At 65.9% G+C, this 15,968-nt stretch overlaps 1 protein-coding gene across 1 annotated transcript; it reads left to right on the forward strand.

Moving 5' to 3' along the window:
• Positions 1-4: 4 nt before the first annotated feature.
• On the forward strand, positions 5-15,949 carry GPAA1 (glycosylphosphatidylinositol anchor attachment 1; the record flags this gene model as incomplete). The annotated part of the gene is made up of 9 exons (XM_048293352.1): positions 5-101; positions 897-998; positions 4,145-4,341; positions 6,161-6,357; positions 7,204-7,357; positions 10,687-10,752; positions 11,696-11,892; positions 12,904-13,071; positions 15,268-15,949. Coding segments are annotated over 9 exons (1,422 nt in total), but the record flags the coding sequence as incomplete, so codon positions are not given.
• Between the last annotated feature and the right edge of the window lie 19 nt (positions 15,950-15,968).

Below are 15,968 nucleotides of genomic sequence, written 5' to 3' on the forward strand. Positions count from 1 at the left end.
CAGCACCGAGGCGCTGCTGCTGCTGGTGCCCTGCTCCGAGGGCAGCGCCCACAACAGCCAGGCCGTGGGGCTGCTGCTGGCCCTGGCGGGCTACTGCCGAGGTACGGGGGCTACCGGGGCACCTGTGGGGTCCTGGGGGCACCTGGAGGGTCCTGGGGTCACCTGGGGGCTGGGGAGTGCCCGGGGAGCTGCTCTGAGTGACCCCACAGTGCCCAGGCCGTGGGGCTGCTGCTGGCCCGAGGTGGCTACTGGTTGGGGGAGGGGGGCTACTGGGTGTGGGGGGCTCTGGGGTGCTGGGGGATTTCAGGGGACTGGGCTGGGGTTGGACTGGGATGGACTGGGATTGGACTGGGATTGGACTGGGATGGTCTGGGATGGACTGGGATTGTGCTGGGGTTGTACTGGGCTGTACTGGGCCATACTGGGCCATGCTGGGTTTGTATTGGGCCACACTGGGACTGTATTTGGCTGGACTGGGATTGTGCTGGGGTTGTACTGGGCCGTGCTGGGATTGTACTGGGCCATATTGAGCCATACTGGACTGTGTTGGGGTTGTACTGGGCCGTACTGGGCCATACTGGGCCGTGCTGGGTTTGTACTGGGTCACACTGGGATTGTATTTGGCTGGACTGGGATTGTACTGGGTCATGCTGGGATTGTACTGGGCCGTACTGGGCCGTACTGGGCCATGCTGGGGTTGTACTGGGCCGTACTGGGCCATACTGGGCCGTGCTGGGTTTGTACTGGGCCATACTGGGATTGTATTTGGCTGGACTGGGATTGTACTGGGATTGTGCTGGGATTGTACTGGGCCGTACTGGGCCGTCCCAGTGCTCCCAGTGCCGTCCCAGTGCTCCCAGTGCCGTCCCAGTGCTCCCAGTGCCGGCCCTCCCCAGGTCAGATCTACTGGGCCAAGGACCTCGTGTTCCTGGTGACCGAGCACGACCTGCTGGGGACACAGGCCTGGCTGGAGGCCTACCATGATGTGAACCTTACTGGTGAGACTGGGAGCACTGGGAGGGACTGGGGGGGCTGGGAGGGGCTGGGGAACCACGGTGTGAACCTTACTGGTGAGACTGGGAGGGACTGGGAGGGACTGGGGGGTCCCAGGGTCTCTCTGGGCTCTCTGGGGTCTCTCTCTGGGCTCTCTCTGGGGTCTCTCTCTGGGCTCTCTCTGGGCTCTCTCTGGCTCTCTGGGGTCTCTCTGGGCTCTCTCTGGGGTCTCTCTCTGGGCTCTCTCTGGGTCTCTCTGGGCTCTCTCTGGGTCTCTCTCTGGGGTCTCTCTCTGGGGTCTCTCTTTGGGCTCTCTCTGGGCTCTCTCTGGGGTCTCTCTCTGGGCTCTCTCTGGGGTCTCTCTCTGGGGTCTCTCTGGGGTCTCTCTCTGGGCTCTCTCTGGGGTCTCTCTGGGCTCTCTTTGGGGTCTCTCTCTGGGGTCTCTCTCTGGGCTCTCTCTGGGCTCTCTTTGGGGTCTCTCTCTGGGCTGTCTCTGGGCTCTCTCTGGGGTCTCTCTCTGGGGTCTCTGGGGTCTCTCTTTGGGCTCTCTCTGGGCTCTCTCTGGGCTCTCTTTGGGTCTCTCTTTGGGGTCTCTCTGGGCTCTCTCTGGGGTCTCTCTGGGCTCTCTTTGGGGTCTCTCTGGGGTCTCTCTGGGGTCTCTCTGGGCTCTGTCTGGGGTCTCCCTGGGCTCTCTCTGGGCTCTCTTTGGGGTCTCTCTTTGGGGTCTCTCTGGGCTCTCTTTGGGGTCTCTCTGGGCTCTCTCTGGGCTCTCTTTGGGGTCTCTCTTTGGGCTCTCTCTGGGCTCTCTCTCTGGGCTCTCTCTGGGGTCTCTCTCTGGGGTCTCTCTCTGGGCTCTCTTTGGGGTCTCTCTTTGGGGTCTCTCTTTGGGGTCTCTCTGGGCTCTCTCTGGGCTCTCTTTGGGGTCTCTCTGGGGTCTCTCTGGGCTCTCTCTGGGCTCTCTCTCTGGGGTCTCTGGGGTCTCTCTTTGGGGTCTCTCTGGGCTCTCTCTGGGCTCTCTCTGGGGTCTCTCTCTGGGCTCTCTCTGGGCTCTCTCTCTGGGGTCTCTCTCTGGGGTCTCTCTGGGCTCTCTGGGGTCTCTCTCTGGGCTCTCTGGGCTCTCTCTCTGGCCTCTCTCTGGGCTCTCTTTGGGGTCTCTCTTTGGGGTCTCTCTGGGCTCTCTGGGGTCTCTCTCTGGGCTCTCTCTGGGCTCTCTGGGCTCTCTTTTTGGGCTCTCTTTGGGGTCTCTCTGGGCTCTCTCTGGGGTCTCTCTGGGCTCTCTCTGGGGTCTCTCTCTGGGCTCTCTCTCTGGGCTCTCTCTGGGCTCTCTCTCTGGGCTCTCTCTGGGCTCTCTTTGGGGTCTCTCTCTGGGCTCTCTCTGGGCTCTCTCTGGGGTGTCTCTCTGGGGTCTCTCTGGGCTCTCTTTGGGCTCTCTTTGGGGTCTCTCTGGGCTCTCTCTGGGCTCTCTTTGGGGTCTCTCTGGGCTCTCTTTGGGGTCTCTCTGGGCTCTCTCTGGGGTCTCTGTGCTCTCTCTGGGCTCTCTCTGGGCTCTCTCTCTGGGGTCTCTCTCTGGGGTCTCTCTGGGGTCTCTCTCTGGGCTCTCTCTGGGCTCTCTATGGGCTCTCTTTGGGGTCTCTCTGGGCTCTCTCTGGGCTCTCTTTGGGGTCTCTCTGGGCTCTCTTTGGGGTCTCTCTGGGCTCTCTCTGGGGTCTCTGGGCTCTCTCTGGGCTCTCTCTGGGCTCTCTCTGGGCTCTCTCTCTGGGCTCTCTCTCTGGGCTCTCTCTGGGCTCTCTCTGGGGTCTCTCTGGGCTCTCTCTGGGGTCTCTCTGGGCTCTCTCTGGGCTCTCTCTGGGCTCTCTATGGGCTCTCTTTGGGGTCTCTCTGGGCTCTCTTTGGGGTCTCTCTGGGCTCTCTCTGGGGTCTCCCTGGGCTCTCTCTGGGGTCTCCCTGGGCTCTCTCTGGGCTCTCTATGGGCTCTCTCTCTGGGCTCTCTCTGGGGTCTCTCTCTGGGCTCTCTCTCTGGGCTCTCTCTGGGCTCTCTCTGGGCTCTCTTTGGGGTCTCTCTTTGGGGTCTCTCTTTGGGGTCTCTCTGGCTCTCTCTGGGGTCTCTCTGGGCTCTCTTTGGGGTCTCTCTGGCTCTCTCTGGGCTCTCTCTGGGCTCTCTTTGGAGTCTCTCTCTGGGGTCTCTCTGGGCTCTCTCTGGGCTCTCTCTGGGCTCTCTTTGGGGTCTCTCTTTGGGGTCTCTCTTTGGGGTCTCTCTGGGCTCTCTCTGGGCTCTCTCTGGGCTCTCTTTGGGGTCTCTCTTTGGGATCTCTCTGGGCTCTCTCTGGGCTCTCTCTGGGCTCTCTCTGGGGTCTCTCTCTGGGCTCTCTCTGGGCTCTCTGGGCTCTCTCTGGGCTCTCTTTGGGGTCTCTCTGGGCTCTCTTTGGGGTCTCTCTCTTGGCTCTCTCTGGGCTCTCTCTCTGGGGTCTCTCTCTGGGGTCTCTCTGGGGTCTCTCTGGGCTCTCTCTGGGCTCTCTTTGGGGTCTCTGGGCTCTCTCTGGGCTCTCTTTGGGGTCTCTCTGGGCTCTCTTTGGGGTCTCTCTGGGCTCTCTCTGGGGTCTCCCTGGGCTCTCTCTGGGGTCTCCCTGGGCTCTCTCTGGGCTCTCTTTGGGGTCTCTCTCTGGGCTCTCTCTCTGGGCTCTCTCTGGGCTCTCTCTGGGCTCTCTCTGGGCTCTCTCTGGGCTCTCTCTCTGGGCTCTCTCTGGGGTCTCTCTCTGGGCTCTCTCTGGGCTCTCTCTCTGGGCTCTCTCTGGGGTCTCTCTCTGGGCTCTCTGTCTGGGCTCTCTCTGGGCTCTCTCTGGGCTCTCTCTGGGGTCTCTCTCTGGGGTCTCTCTGGGCTCTCTCTGGGCTCTCTCTGGGGTCTCTCTGGGCTCTCTCTGGGCTCTCTCTCTGGGCTCTCTCTCTGGGCTCTCTCTCTGGGCTCTCTCTGGGGTCTCTCTGGGGTCTCTCTGGGCTCTCTCTGGGCTCTCTCTGGGCTCTCTCTCTGGGCTCTCTCTCTGGGCTCTCTCTCTGGGCTCTCTCTGGGCTCTCTCTGGGGTCTCTCTTTGGGGTCTCTCTCTGGGGTCTCTCTCTGGGCTCTCTGAGGGGTCTCTGAGGGGTCTCTCTCCCCCAGGTGCCCACCCGGGGGGGCTCCCGGCGCGGGCCGGTGCCATCCAGGCGGCGCTGGCGCTGGAGCTCAGCTCGGACGTGCTGACCAGCGTGGACGTGGCCGTGGAGGGGCTCAACGGGCAACTGCCCAACCTGGACCTGCTCAACCTCTTCCACTCCTTCTGCCACAAGAACGGCCTGCTCTGCACCTTCCAGGGCAAGGTGGGGGTCCTGGGGGGTCCTGGGGGGTCTGGGGGCTGCTCTGCACCTTCCAGGGCAAGGTGGGGGTCCTGGGGGGGTCTGGGGGCTGCTCTGCACCTTCCAGGGCAAGGTGGGGGTCCTGGGGGGGCTTTGGGGGGTCCTGGGGGGGTCTGGGGGGTCTGGGTGGGTCTGGGGGCTGCTCTGCACCTTCCAGGGCAAGGTGGGGGTCCTGGGGGGGCTTTGGGGGGTCCTGGGGGGGTCTGGGGGGTCTGGGTGGGTCTGGGGGCTGCTCTGCACCTTCCAGGGCAGGGTGGGGGTCTCAGGGGGTCCCTCCGTGTCCGGGGGGGCCCCGGGGGGCCTGGGTCACTCGGTGTCCGTGCACTGACCGGGGCTGGGTCACTCGGTGTCCTGGGGTGGTTTGGGTCAGTGTGTCCGTGCACTGACCGCTGCCCCGTGCCCTGGGGTGGTTTGGGTCAGTGTGTCCGTGCACTGACCGGGGCTGGGTCACTCGGTGTCCTGGGGTGGTTTGGGTCAGTGTGTCCGTGCACTGACCGGGGCTGGGTCACTTGGTGTCCTGGGGGTTTGGGTCAGTGCGTCCGTGCACTGACCGCTGCCCCGTGCCCCGGGGTGGTTTGGGTCAGTGTGTCCGTGCGCTGACCGCTGCCCCGTGCCCTGGGGTGGTTTGGGTCAGTGTGTCCGTGCGCTGACCGCCGCCCCGTGCCCCCGGGGGTTTGGGTCAGTGTGTCCGTGCACTGACCGGGGCTGGGTCACTTGGTGTCCTGGGGGTTTGGCTCAGTGTGTCCGTGCACTGACCGCTGCCCCGTGCCCCGGGGTGGTTTGGGTCAGTGTGTCCGTGCACTGACCGCTGCCCCGTGCCCCCGGGGGTTTGGGTCAATGTGTCCGTGCGCTGACCGCTGCCCCGTGCCCCCGGGGGTTTGGCTCAGTGTGTCCGTGCACTGACCGCTGCCCCGTGCCCCGGGGTGGTTTGGATCAGTGTGTCCGTGCACTGACCGCTGCCCCGTGCCCCGGGGTGGTTTGGGTCAGTGTGTCCGTGCACTGACCGCTGCCCCGTGCCCCGGGGTGGTTTGGGTCAGTGTGTCCGTGCACTGACCGGGGCTGGGTCACTTGGTGTCCTGGGGGTTTGGGTCAGTGCGTCCGTGCACTGACCGCTGCCCCGTGCCCCGGGGTGGTTTGGGTCAATGTGTCCGTGCGCTGACCGCCGCCCCGTGCCCCCGGGGGTTTGGGTCAATGTGTCCGTGCGCTGACCGCTGCCCCGTGCCCTGGGGTGGTTTGGGTCAGTGTGTCCGTGCGCTGACCGCTGCCCCGTGCCCCCGGGGGTTTGGGTCAATGTGTCCGTGCGCTGACCGCTGCCCCGTGCCCCCGGGGGTTTGAGTCAGTGTGTCCGTGCACTGACCGGGGCTGGGTCACTTGGTGTCCTGGGGGTTTGGCTCAGTGTGTCCGTGCGCTGACCGCCGCCCCGTGCCCCCGGGGGTTTGGGTCAGTGTGTCCGTGCGCTGACCGCCGCCCCGTGCCCCCGGGGGTTTGGGTCAGTGTGTCCGTGCACTGACCGCTGCCCCGTGCCCCCGGGGGTTTGGGTCAGTGCGTCCGTGCACTGACCGCTGCCCCCGTGCCCCGGGGTGGTTTGGGTCAGTGTGTCCGTGCACTGACCGGGGCTGGGTCACTTGGTGTCCTGGGGGTTTGGGTCAGTGCGTCCGTGCACTGACCGCTGCCCCGTGCCCCGGGAGTTTGGGTCAGTGTGTCCGTGCGCTGACCGCCGCCCCGTGCCCCGGGGTGGTTTGGGTCAGTGTGTCCGTGCGCTGACCGCCGCCCCCCGCCGCAGCTGCCCCCCCCGGAGGGCCCCTCGGGGCCGGCCTACGGGCAGAGCCTGCGCACGCTGGGGCTGATGCTGCTGGGCCAGGCCGGGGGGGCTCCCGGGGGGGCCCACGGGCTCTTCCTGCGCTTCCGCATCGAGGCGCTCACCCTGCGCGGCATCAACAGCTTCCGCCAGCACAAGTTCGACCTGGGCGCGCTCGGCAGGTGGGCAGGGGGCTCCGGGGGGTCCTGGGGGGTTTTTAGGGGAGTTTTGGGGGGTCCTGGGGGGGTTTTGGGGGGTCCTGGGGGTCCTGGACCGTGCGCGGCTTCAACAGCTTCCACCAGCACAAGTTCGACCTGGGCGCGCTCGGCAGGTGGGCAGGGGGCTCCGGGGGGCCCGGGGGGGTCCTGGGGGGGTCCTGGGGGGGTTTTGGGGGAGTTTTGGGGGTCCTGGGGGGGTCCTGGGGGTCCCAGACCCTGCGCGGCATCAACAGCTTCCGCCAGCACAAGTTCGACCTGGGGGCGCTCGGCAGGTGGGCAGGGGGCTCCAGGGGGCCTGGGGGGGGCCTGGGGGGCTCTGGGGGTTCTGGGGGGGTTTTGGGGGAGTTTTGGGGATCCTGGGGGGGTCCTGGGGGGCTCTGGGAACCCTGGGGGTCCTAGGGGGTTCTGGGGGTCCCGGACCCTGCGCGGCATCAGGAGCTCCCGGCAGCACAAGTTCGACCTGGGGGCGCTGGGCAGGTGGGCAGGGGGCGCCGGGGGGCCTGGGGGGGTTTTCGGGAAGTTTTGGGGGTCCTGGGGGGGTTTTGGGGGGAGTTTTGGGGGTCCTGGGGGTGTCCTGGGGGTCCCGGACCCTGCAGGGCATCAGCAGCTCCCGCCAGCACAAGTTCGACCTGGGGGCTCTTGGGAGGTGGGCAGGGGTCCGGGGGGGGTTTTGGAGGGATTTGGGGGGGGGTCTCTCTGAATTTGGGGATCCTGGGCGGGGTCTCTCTGAATTTGGGGGGTCCCGGGGGGGTCTCCCTGAATTTGGGGAGGTCCCGAGGGGTCTCCCCAGCCCCGCGGCGCCCCCCGCAGGACGCTGGAGGGAATGTTCCGGAAGCTGAACAACCTCCTGGAGCGGCTGCACCAGTCCTACTTCCTGTACCTGCTGCCCTCGCTGGCGCGCTTCGTGTCCATCGGCGGCTACGCGCCCGCGCTGGGGCTGCTGCTGCTGCCGCTGGGCCTGCGCATATCCGGGCAAAAACGGGGGGGAAAACGGGCAAAAACGGGGAAAACCGGGCAAAAACGGGGTAAAAATGGGCAAAAACGGGGTAAAAATGGGCAAAAGCGGGGGCAGCGCTTCGTGTCCATCGGCGGCTACGCGCCCGCGCTGGGGCTGCTGCTGCTGCCGCTGGGCCTGCGCATATCCGGGCAAAAACGGGGAAAAATGGGGAAAATCGGGGTAAAAATGGGCAAAAACGGGGCAAAAATGGGGTAAAAGTGGGCAAAAGCGGGGGCAGCGCTTCGTGTCCATCGGCGGCTACGCGCCCGCGCTGGGGCTGCTGCTGCTGCCGCTGGGCCTGCGCATATCTGGGCAAAAACGGGGGAAAACGGGCAAAAACGGGGAAAACCGGGCAAAAACGGGGTAAAAATGGGCAAAAACGGGGTAAAAATGGGCAAAAGCGGGGGCAGCGCTTCGTGTCCATCGGCGGCTACGCGCCCGCGCTGGGGCTGCTGCTGCTGCCGCTGGGCCTGCGCATATCTGGGCAAAACGGGGGAAAATCGGGGTAAAAATGGGCAAAAACGGGCAAAAACGGGGTAAAAATGGGCAAAAGCGGGGGCAGCGCTTCGTGTCCATCGGCGGCTACGCGCCCGCGCTGGGGCTGCTGCTGCTGCCGCTGGGTCTGCGCATATCCGGGCAAAAACGGGGAAAAACGGGCAAAAACGGGTAAAAATGGGGTAAAAATGGGCAAAAACGGGGTAAAAATGGGCAAAAGCGGGGGGCAGCGCTTCGTGTCCATCGGCGGCTACGCGCCCGCGCTGGGGCTGCTGCTGCTGCCGCTGGGCCTGCGCATATCCGGGCAAAAACGGGGAAAAACGGGCAAAAACGGGGAAAACCGGGCAAAAACGGGGTAAAAATGGGCAAAAACGGGGTAAAAATGGGCAAAAGCGGGGGCAGCGCTTCGTGTCCATCGGCGGCTACGCGCCCGCGCTGGGGCTGCTGCTGCTGCCGCTGGGCCTGCGCATATCCGGGCAAAAACGGGGAAAAACGGGCAAAAACGGGTAAAAATGGGGTAAAAATGGGGCAAAAACGGGGTAAAAATGGGCAAAAGCGGGGGGCAGCGCTTCGTGTCCATCGGCGGCTACGCGCCCGCGCTGGGGCTGCTGCTGCTGCCGCTGGGCCTGCGCATATCCGGGCAAAAACGGGGAAAAACGGGCAAAAACGGGGTAAAAATGGGGCAAAAACGGGGTAAAAATGGGCAAAAGCGGGGGCAGCGCTTCGTGTCCATCGGCGGCTACGCGCCCGCGCTGGGGCTGCTGCTGCTGCCGCTGGGCCTGCGCATATCCGGGCAAAAACGGGGAAAAACGGGCAAAAACGGGGAAAACCGCGCAAAAACGGGGTAAAAATGGGCAAAAACGGGGTAAAAATGGGCAAAAAGCGGGGGCAGCGCTTCGTGTCCATCGGCGGCTACGCGCCCGCGCTGGGGCTGCTGCTGCTGCCGCTGGGCCTGCGCATATCCGGGCAAAAACGGGGAAAAACGGGCAAAAACGGGGAAAACCGGGCAAAAACGGGGTAAAAATGGGCAAAAACGGGGTAAAAATGGGCAAAAGCGGGGGCAGCGCTTCGTGTCCATCGGCGGCTACGCGCCCGCGCTGGGGCTGCTGCTGCTGCCGCTGGGCCTGCGCATATCCGGGCAAAAACGGGGAAAAACGGGCAAAAACGGGGAAAACCGGGCAAAAACGGGGTAAAAATGGGCAAAAACGGGGGTAAAAATGGGCAAAAGCGGGGGGCAGCGCTTCGTGTCCATCGGCGGCTACGCGCCCCGCGCTGGGGCTGCTGCTGCTGCCGCTGGGCCTGCGCATATCCGGGCAAAAACGGGGAAAAACGGGCAAAAACGGGGAAAACCGGGCAAAAACGGGGTAAAAATGGGCAAAAACGGGGTAAAAATGGGCAAAAGCGGGGGCAGCGCTTCGTGTCCATCGGCGGCTACGCGCCCGCGCTGGGGCTGCTGCTGCTGCCGCTGGGCCTGCGCATATCCGGGCAAAAACGGGGGAAAACGGGCAAAAACGGGGAAAACCGGGCAAAAACGGGGTAAAAATGGGCAAAAACGGGGTAAAAATGGGCAAAAGCGGGGGGCAGCGCTTCGTGTCCATCGGCGGCTACGCGCCCGCGCTGGGGCTGCTGCTGCTGCCGCTGGGCCTGCGCATATCCGGGCAAAAACGGGGAAAAACGGGCAAAAACGGGGAAAACCGGGCAAAAACGGGGTAAAAATGGGCAAAAACGGGGTAAAAATGGGCAAAAGCGGGGGCAGCGCTTCGTGTCCATCGGCGGCTACGCGCCCGCGCTGGGGCTGCTGCTGCTGCCGCTGGGCCTGCGCATATCCGGGCAAAAACGGGGAAAAACGGGCAAAAACGGGGAAAACCGGGCAAAAACGGGGTAAAAATGGGCAAAAGCGGGGGGCAGCGCTTCGTGTCCATCGGCGGCTACGCGCCCGCGCTGGGGCTGCTGCTGCTGCCGCTGGGCCTGCGCATATCCGGGCAAAAACGGGGGAAAACGGGCAAAAACGGGGAAAACCGGGCAAAAACGGGGTAAAAATGGGCAAAAACGGGGTAAAAATGGGCAAAAGCGGGGGCAGCGCTTCGTGTCCATCGGCGGCTACGCGCCCGCGCTGGGGCTGCTGCTGCTGCCGCTGGGCCTGCGCATATCCGGGCAAAAACGGGGAAAAACGGGCAAAAACGGGGAAAACCGGGCAAAAACGGGGTAAAAATGGGCAAAAACGGGGTAAAAATGGGCAAAAGCGGGGGCAGCGCTTCGTGTCCATCGGCGGCTACGCGCCCGCGCTGGGGCTGCTGCTGCTGCCGCTGGGCCTGCGCATATCCGGGCAAAAACGGGGAAAACCGGGCAAAAACGGGGTAAAAATGGGCAAAAACGGGGCAAAAATGGGCAAAAGCGGGGGGCAAAAATGGGGTGAAAACGGGGTAAAAACGGGGGAAAACGGGCAAAAATGGGGGAAAACCAGGTAAAAACGGGGTAAAAAACGGGGTAAAAATGAGCAAAAATTGGGAAAAAATGGGGGAAAATGGGCAAAAACGGGGGAAAAACAGGCAGAAACTGGGAAAAACGGGGAGAAAAATGGGGAAAAGAGGCAGGGAAATGGGGAAAAAGGGGGAAAAGGGGCAGAAAAATGGGGAAAAGGGAAAAAGGGGCAGGAGCAGCAGAACGGGCGGAAATGGGGAACAAGGGGGGGGATTTGGGGGCAAAGAGGGAATGGAGGGGGTGGGGGGGGGGGTGGGGGTCCGGGGGGGTCACGGGGGGGGTCCAGGGGGTCCCGGCCCTTTCCTTGACCCCTCCCCCACGCCCTGGACCTGTGGATGCGGCTGAGCCGGAGCGAGGAGGGGGAGGGGGACCCCCCCCCCGGGGAGGTGAGGGGACCCCCCCCCCTGCGCCCCCCTGCGCTGGCCCCGGGACCCCCGGGCTGACCCCTGATCCCGGGCTGACCCCGGGACCCCCAAATTCACCCTGAGACCCCCGGGCTGACCCCTGACCCTGGGCTGACCCCGGGACCCCCAAATCCACCCTGAGACCCCCGGGCTGACCCCTGACCCTGGGCTGACCCTGGGACCCCCAAATCCACCCTGAGACCCCCGGGCTGACCCCTGACCCTGGGCTGACCCTGGGACCCCCCGTTCTCCCCCCCAGCCCCCGGCCCTGCCCCCCAAACCCCCGTCCTGCCCCATCCTCATCTCCAGCCCCCCCACCCTGACCCCCAGGACCCTCCCAGGACCCCCACCCTGACCCCTGGGACCCCCTGGGACCCCCACCCTGACCCCCATGCCCCCTTACTGACCCCTGTGCCCCCTTACTGACCCCATGCCCCCTTACTGACCCCCGTGCCCCCTTACTGACCCCTGTGCCCCCCTTACTGACCCCTGTGCCCCCCTTACTGACCCCGTGCCCCCTTACTGACCCCGTGCCCCCCTTACTGACCCCCGTGCCCCCTTACTGACCCCGTGCCCCCTTACTGACCCCGTGCCCCCCTTACTGACCCCTGTGCCCCCTTACTGACCCCTGTGCCCCCCTTACTGACCCCCGTGCCCCCTTACTGACCTCATGCCCCCTTACTGACCCCGTGCCCCCTTACTGACCCCTGTGCCCCCTTACTGACCCCTGTGCCCCCCTTACTGACCCCTGTGCCCCCTTACTGACCCCTGTGCCCCCCTTACTGACCCCATGCCCCCCTTACTGACCCCTGTGCCCCCTTACTGACCCCATGCCCCCCTTACTGACCCCGTGCCCCCTTACTGACTCCTGTGCCCCCCTTATTGACCCCGTGCCCCCCTTACTGACCCTGTGCCCTCCGGGCAGGCCCGCGGGGGGGGGCTGCTGTGGCTGGTGCCCCCCGTGCTGGTGTCGGGGGCGGCGGGCACCGCGCTGCACCTGCTGCCCGTGCGCGGCCAGGCCGTGGCCACCCAGCACTTCCCGGTGGGCGAGGCCGAGGCCGTGGTGCTGGCCCTGATCGGCATCTACGTGGCCGGGATGGCACTGCCCCACAGCACCCACAGGTACGGGGTATGGGGGGCTGGCACTGCCCCACAGCACCCACAGGTACCGGGTATGGGGGGCTGGCACTGCCCCACAGCACCCACAGGTACGGGGTATGGGGGGGCCCAAAAGGGGTCTGGGGGTCCCTAAAGGGTCTGGGGGTCCCTGGGGGTCTGAGGGGTTCTGACCCCCCCATGCCCTCCCAGGGCGCTGTCCGGCGGTGCCCAGCAGGGCTGGATGACCCTGAAGCCATGGGGGGTGGGGACACTGGGTGACACTGGGTGGCACTGGGTGACCCTGGGTGGCCCTGGGCTGTTCCCCAGGGCACTGTCCGGCGGTGGCCAGCGGGGCTGGATGACCCTGAAGCTGGTGGCCCTGCTGGCCCTGGGTGACCCTGGGTGACCCTGGCTGGCACTGGGTGGCACTGGGTCACTCTGTGGGTGGCACTGGGTGGCACTGGGTGGCACTGGGTGGCACTGGGTCACTCTGTGGGTGGCACTGGGTGGCACTGGGTGGCACTGGGTGACTCTGGGTGGCACTGGGTGGCACTGGGTGACCGTGGGTGGCACTGGGTGACCCTGGGCTGTCCCCCCAGGGCGCTGTCCGGTGGTGGCCAGCGGGGCTGGATGACCCTGAAGCTGGTGGCCCTGCTGGCACTGGGTGGCACTGGGTGGCACTGGGTGACTCTGGGTGGCACTGGGTGACCCTGGGTGACCGTGGGTGGCACTGGGTGGCACTGGGTGACCCTGAGTGACTCTGGGTGGCACTGGGTGACCCTGGGTGACTCTGGGTGGCACTGGGTGACCCTGGGTGACCGTGGGTGGCACTGGGTGACCCTGGGTTGTCCCCCCAGGGCGCTGTCCGGTGGTGGCCAGCGGGGCTGGATGACCCTGAAGCTGGTGGCCCTGCTGGCCCTGAGTGACTCTGGGTGGCACTGGGTGACCCTGGGTGACTCTGGGTGGCACTGGGTGGCACTGGGTGACCCTGGGTGACTGTGGGTGGCACTGGGTGACCCTGGGCTGTCCCCCCAGGGCGCTGTCCGGCGGTGGCCAGCGGGGCTGGATGACCCTGAAGCTGGTGGCCCTGCTGGCCCTGGCGCTGCTCCTCACCTGCCTGGCGCTGCTCAACTTCTCCCTGGGCTTCCTGCTCGGGGTCACCCTCGTGCCACCCGCGGCCGCCGTCCGGCCGGGGGGCAACAGGTGGGGCCCGGGGGGCAGCGGGTGGGGCCTGGGGTCTCAGGGTGGTTCCTGGGTGGTTCCTGGGTGTCTCAGGGGTCTCTGGGTGATTCCTGGGTGCTCTCAGGGGTCTCTGGGTGGTCTCTGGGTGCTCTCAGGGCTCTCAGGGATCCCTGCGTGCCCCGTGCCCGTTCCAGGTTGCCGCTGGCCGTGCTGCTGGTGCTGACCACGCCAGGGCTGTCCAGGGTGACCATCCCTGGGGTTCCTGGGGGTCTCTGGGTGGTTCCTGGGGGTCTCAGGGGTCTCTGGATGGTTCCTGGGTGGTCTCTCGGGTCTCAGGGGTCTCTGGGTGCTCTCAGGGGTCTCAGGGGTCTCTGGGTGGTTCCTGGATGGTTCCTGGGTGCTCTCAGGGGTCTCAGGGGTCTCTGGGTGCTCTCAGGGGTCTCTGGGTGGTTCCTGGGTGCTCTCGGGGGTCTCAGGGGTCTCTGGATGGTTCCTGGGTGGTCTCGGGGGTCTCTGGGTGCTCTCAGGGGTCTCAGGGGTCCCAGGGGTCTCTGGGTGGTCTCTCGGGTCCCAGGGGTCTCTGGGTGCTCTCTGGGGTCTCAAGGGTCTCTGGATGGTTCCTGGGTGGTCTCTGGGTGGTTCCTGGGTGCTCTCAGGGGTCTCAGGGGTCTCTGGGTGGTTCCTGGGTGCTCTCAGGGGTCTCAGGGTGGTCTCTGGGTGCTCTCAGGGGTCTCAGGGGTCTCTGGGTGGTTCCTGGGTGCTCTCAGGGGTCCCAGGGGTCTCTGGGTGGTCTCAGGGGTCTCTGGGTGGTCTCTGGGTGCTCTCAGGGCTCTCAGGGATCCCTGCGTGCCCCGTGCCCGTTCCAGGTTGCCGCTGGCCGTGCTGCTGGTGCTGACCACGCCAGGGCTGTCCAGGGTGACCATCCCTGGGGTTCCTGGGGGTCTCTGGGTGGTTCCTGGGGGTCTCAGGGGTCTCGGGATGGTTCCTGGGTGGTCTCTCGGGTCTCAGGGGTCTCTGGGTGCTCTCAGGGGTCTCAGGGGTCTCTGGGTGGTTCCTGGATGGTTCCTGGGTGCTCTCAGGGGTCTCAGGGGTCTCTGGGTGCTCTCAGGGGTCTCTGGGTGCTCTCAGGGGTCTCTGGGTGGTTCCTGAGTGCTCTCGGGGGTCTCAGGGGTCTCTGGATGGTTCCTGGGTGGTCTCGGGGGTCTCTGGGTGCTCTCAGGGGTCTCTGGGGTCCCAGGGGTCTCTGGGTGGTCTCTCAGGTCCCAGGGGTCTCTGGGTGCTCTCTGGGGTCTCAGGGGTCTCTGGATGGTTCCTGGGTGGTCTCTGGGTGGTTCCTGGGTGCTCTCAGGGGTCTCAGGGGTCTCTGGGTGGTTCCTGGGTGCTCTCAGGGGTCTCAGGGTGGTCTCTGGGTGCTCTCAGGGGTCTCAGGGGTCTCTGGGTGGTTCCTGGGTGCTCTCAGGGGTCTCTGGGTGGTTTCTGGGTGCTCTCAGGGGTCCCAGGGGTCTCTGGGTGGTCTCAGGAGTCTCTGGGTGCTCTCTGGGTGCTCTCAGGGCTCTCAGGGGTCCCTGCGTGCCCCGTGCCCGTTCCAGGTTGCCGCTGGCCGTGCTGCTGGTGCTGACCACGCCAGGGCTGTCCAGGGTGACCATCCCTGGGGTTCCTGGGGGTCTCTGGGTGGTTCCTGGGGGTCTCAGGGGTCTCTGGATGGTTCCTGGGTGGTCTCTCGGGTCTCAGGGGTCTCTGGGTGCTCTCAGGGGTCTCAGGGGTCTCTGGATGGTTCCTGGATGGTTCCTGGGTGCTCTCAGGGGTCTCAGGGGTCTCTGGGTGCTCTCAGGGGTCTCTGGGTGGTTCCTGGGTGCTCTCGGGGGTCTCAGGGGTCTCTGGATGGTTCCTGGGTGGTCTCGGGGGTCTCTGGGTGCTCTCAGGGGTCTCTGGGTGGTCTCTGGGTGGTTCCTGGGTGCTCTCAGGGGTCTCTGGGTGGTCTCTGGGTGGTTCCTGGGTGCTCTCAGGGGTCTCTGGGTGGTTCCTGGGTGCTCTCAGGGGTCCCAGGGGTCTCTGGGTGGTCTCAGGGGTCCCTGCGTGCCCCGTGCCCGTTCCAGGTTGCCGCTGGCCGTGCTGCTGGTGCTGACCACGCCAGGGCTGTCCAGGGTGACCATCCCTGGGGGTCTCTGGGTGCTCTCAGGGCTCTCAGGGGTCCCTGCGTGCCCCGTGCCGTTGCAGGTTGCCGCTGGCCGTGCTGCTGGTGCTGACCACGCCGGGGCTGTCGCTGTTCCTGGCCGTGCTGCTGGAGCGGGAGCTGCTGGAGGCGCCGGCGGGGCTGGGCGAGGCCTGGCAGCGCTTCCTGGGGGCGCTGGGCCAGGGGCTGCTGCAGGAGCACCTGCACGGAGCCCACCTGAGCCCCCTGCTCGCCCTGGGCGCCTACCCCTGCTGGCTGCTGCTCTGGAACGTGCTCTTCTGGAAGTGACCGCTGCCGGATGGACACACGGACACGGGATGGACACAGGGATGGACACGCGGACACGGGATGGACACGGGGACAGAGCCACGGACCCCTCACACCGACCCCACCTGAGCCCCCTGGGCGCCTACCCCTGCTGGCTGCTGCTCTGGAACGTGGACAGACAGACACGGGATGGACAGACAGACACGGGATGGACACAGGGATGGACAGACGGACAGAGCTCGGGCAGGGACAGACCCACGGGCAGTTCCACAGAGGGGCCCCCGGGACAGTGACAGCCCCGATGGAGCCACAGACAGAAACACGGACAGAGCTGCGGACAGACCCCAGTGAGCCCCCAGACCCACGGACAGAGCCCTGGACAGACCCCGATGGAGCCCAGACCCACGGACAGACCCCGATGGCCCCCAGACCCATGGACAGAGCCCTGGACCGGCCCCGCTGGGCCCCAGCCCCCCCC

Source organism: Corvus hawaiiensis, unplaced genomic scaffold (genome assembly GCF_020740725.1).
Source record: "Corvus hawaiiensis isolate bCorHaw1 unplaced genomic scaffold, bCorHaw1.pri.cur scaffold_297_ctg1, whole genome shotgun sequence".
In the NCBI taxonomy this organism is placed as follows: Eukaryota; Metazoa; Chordata; class Aves; order Passeriformes; family Corvidae; genus Corvus; species Corvus hawaiiensis.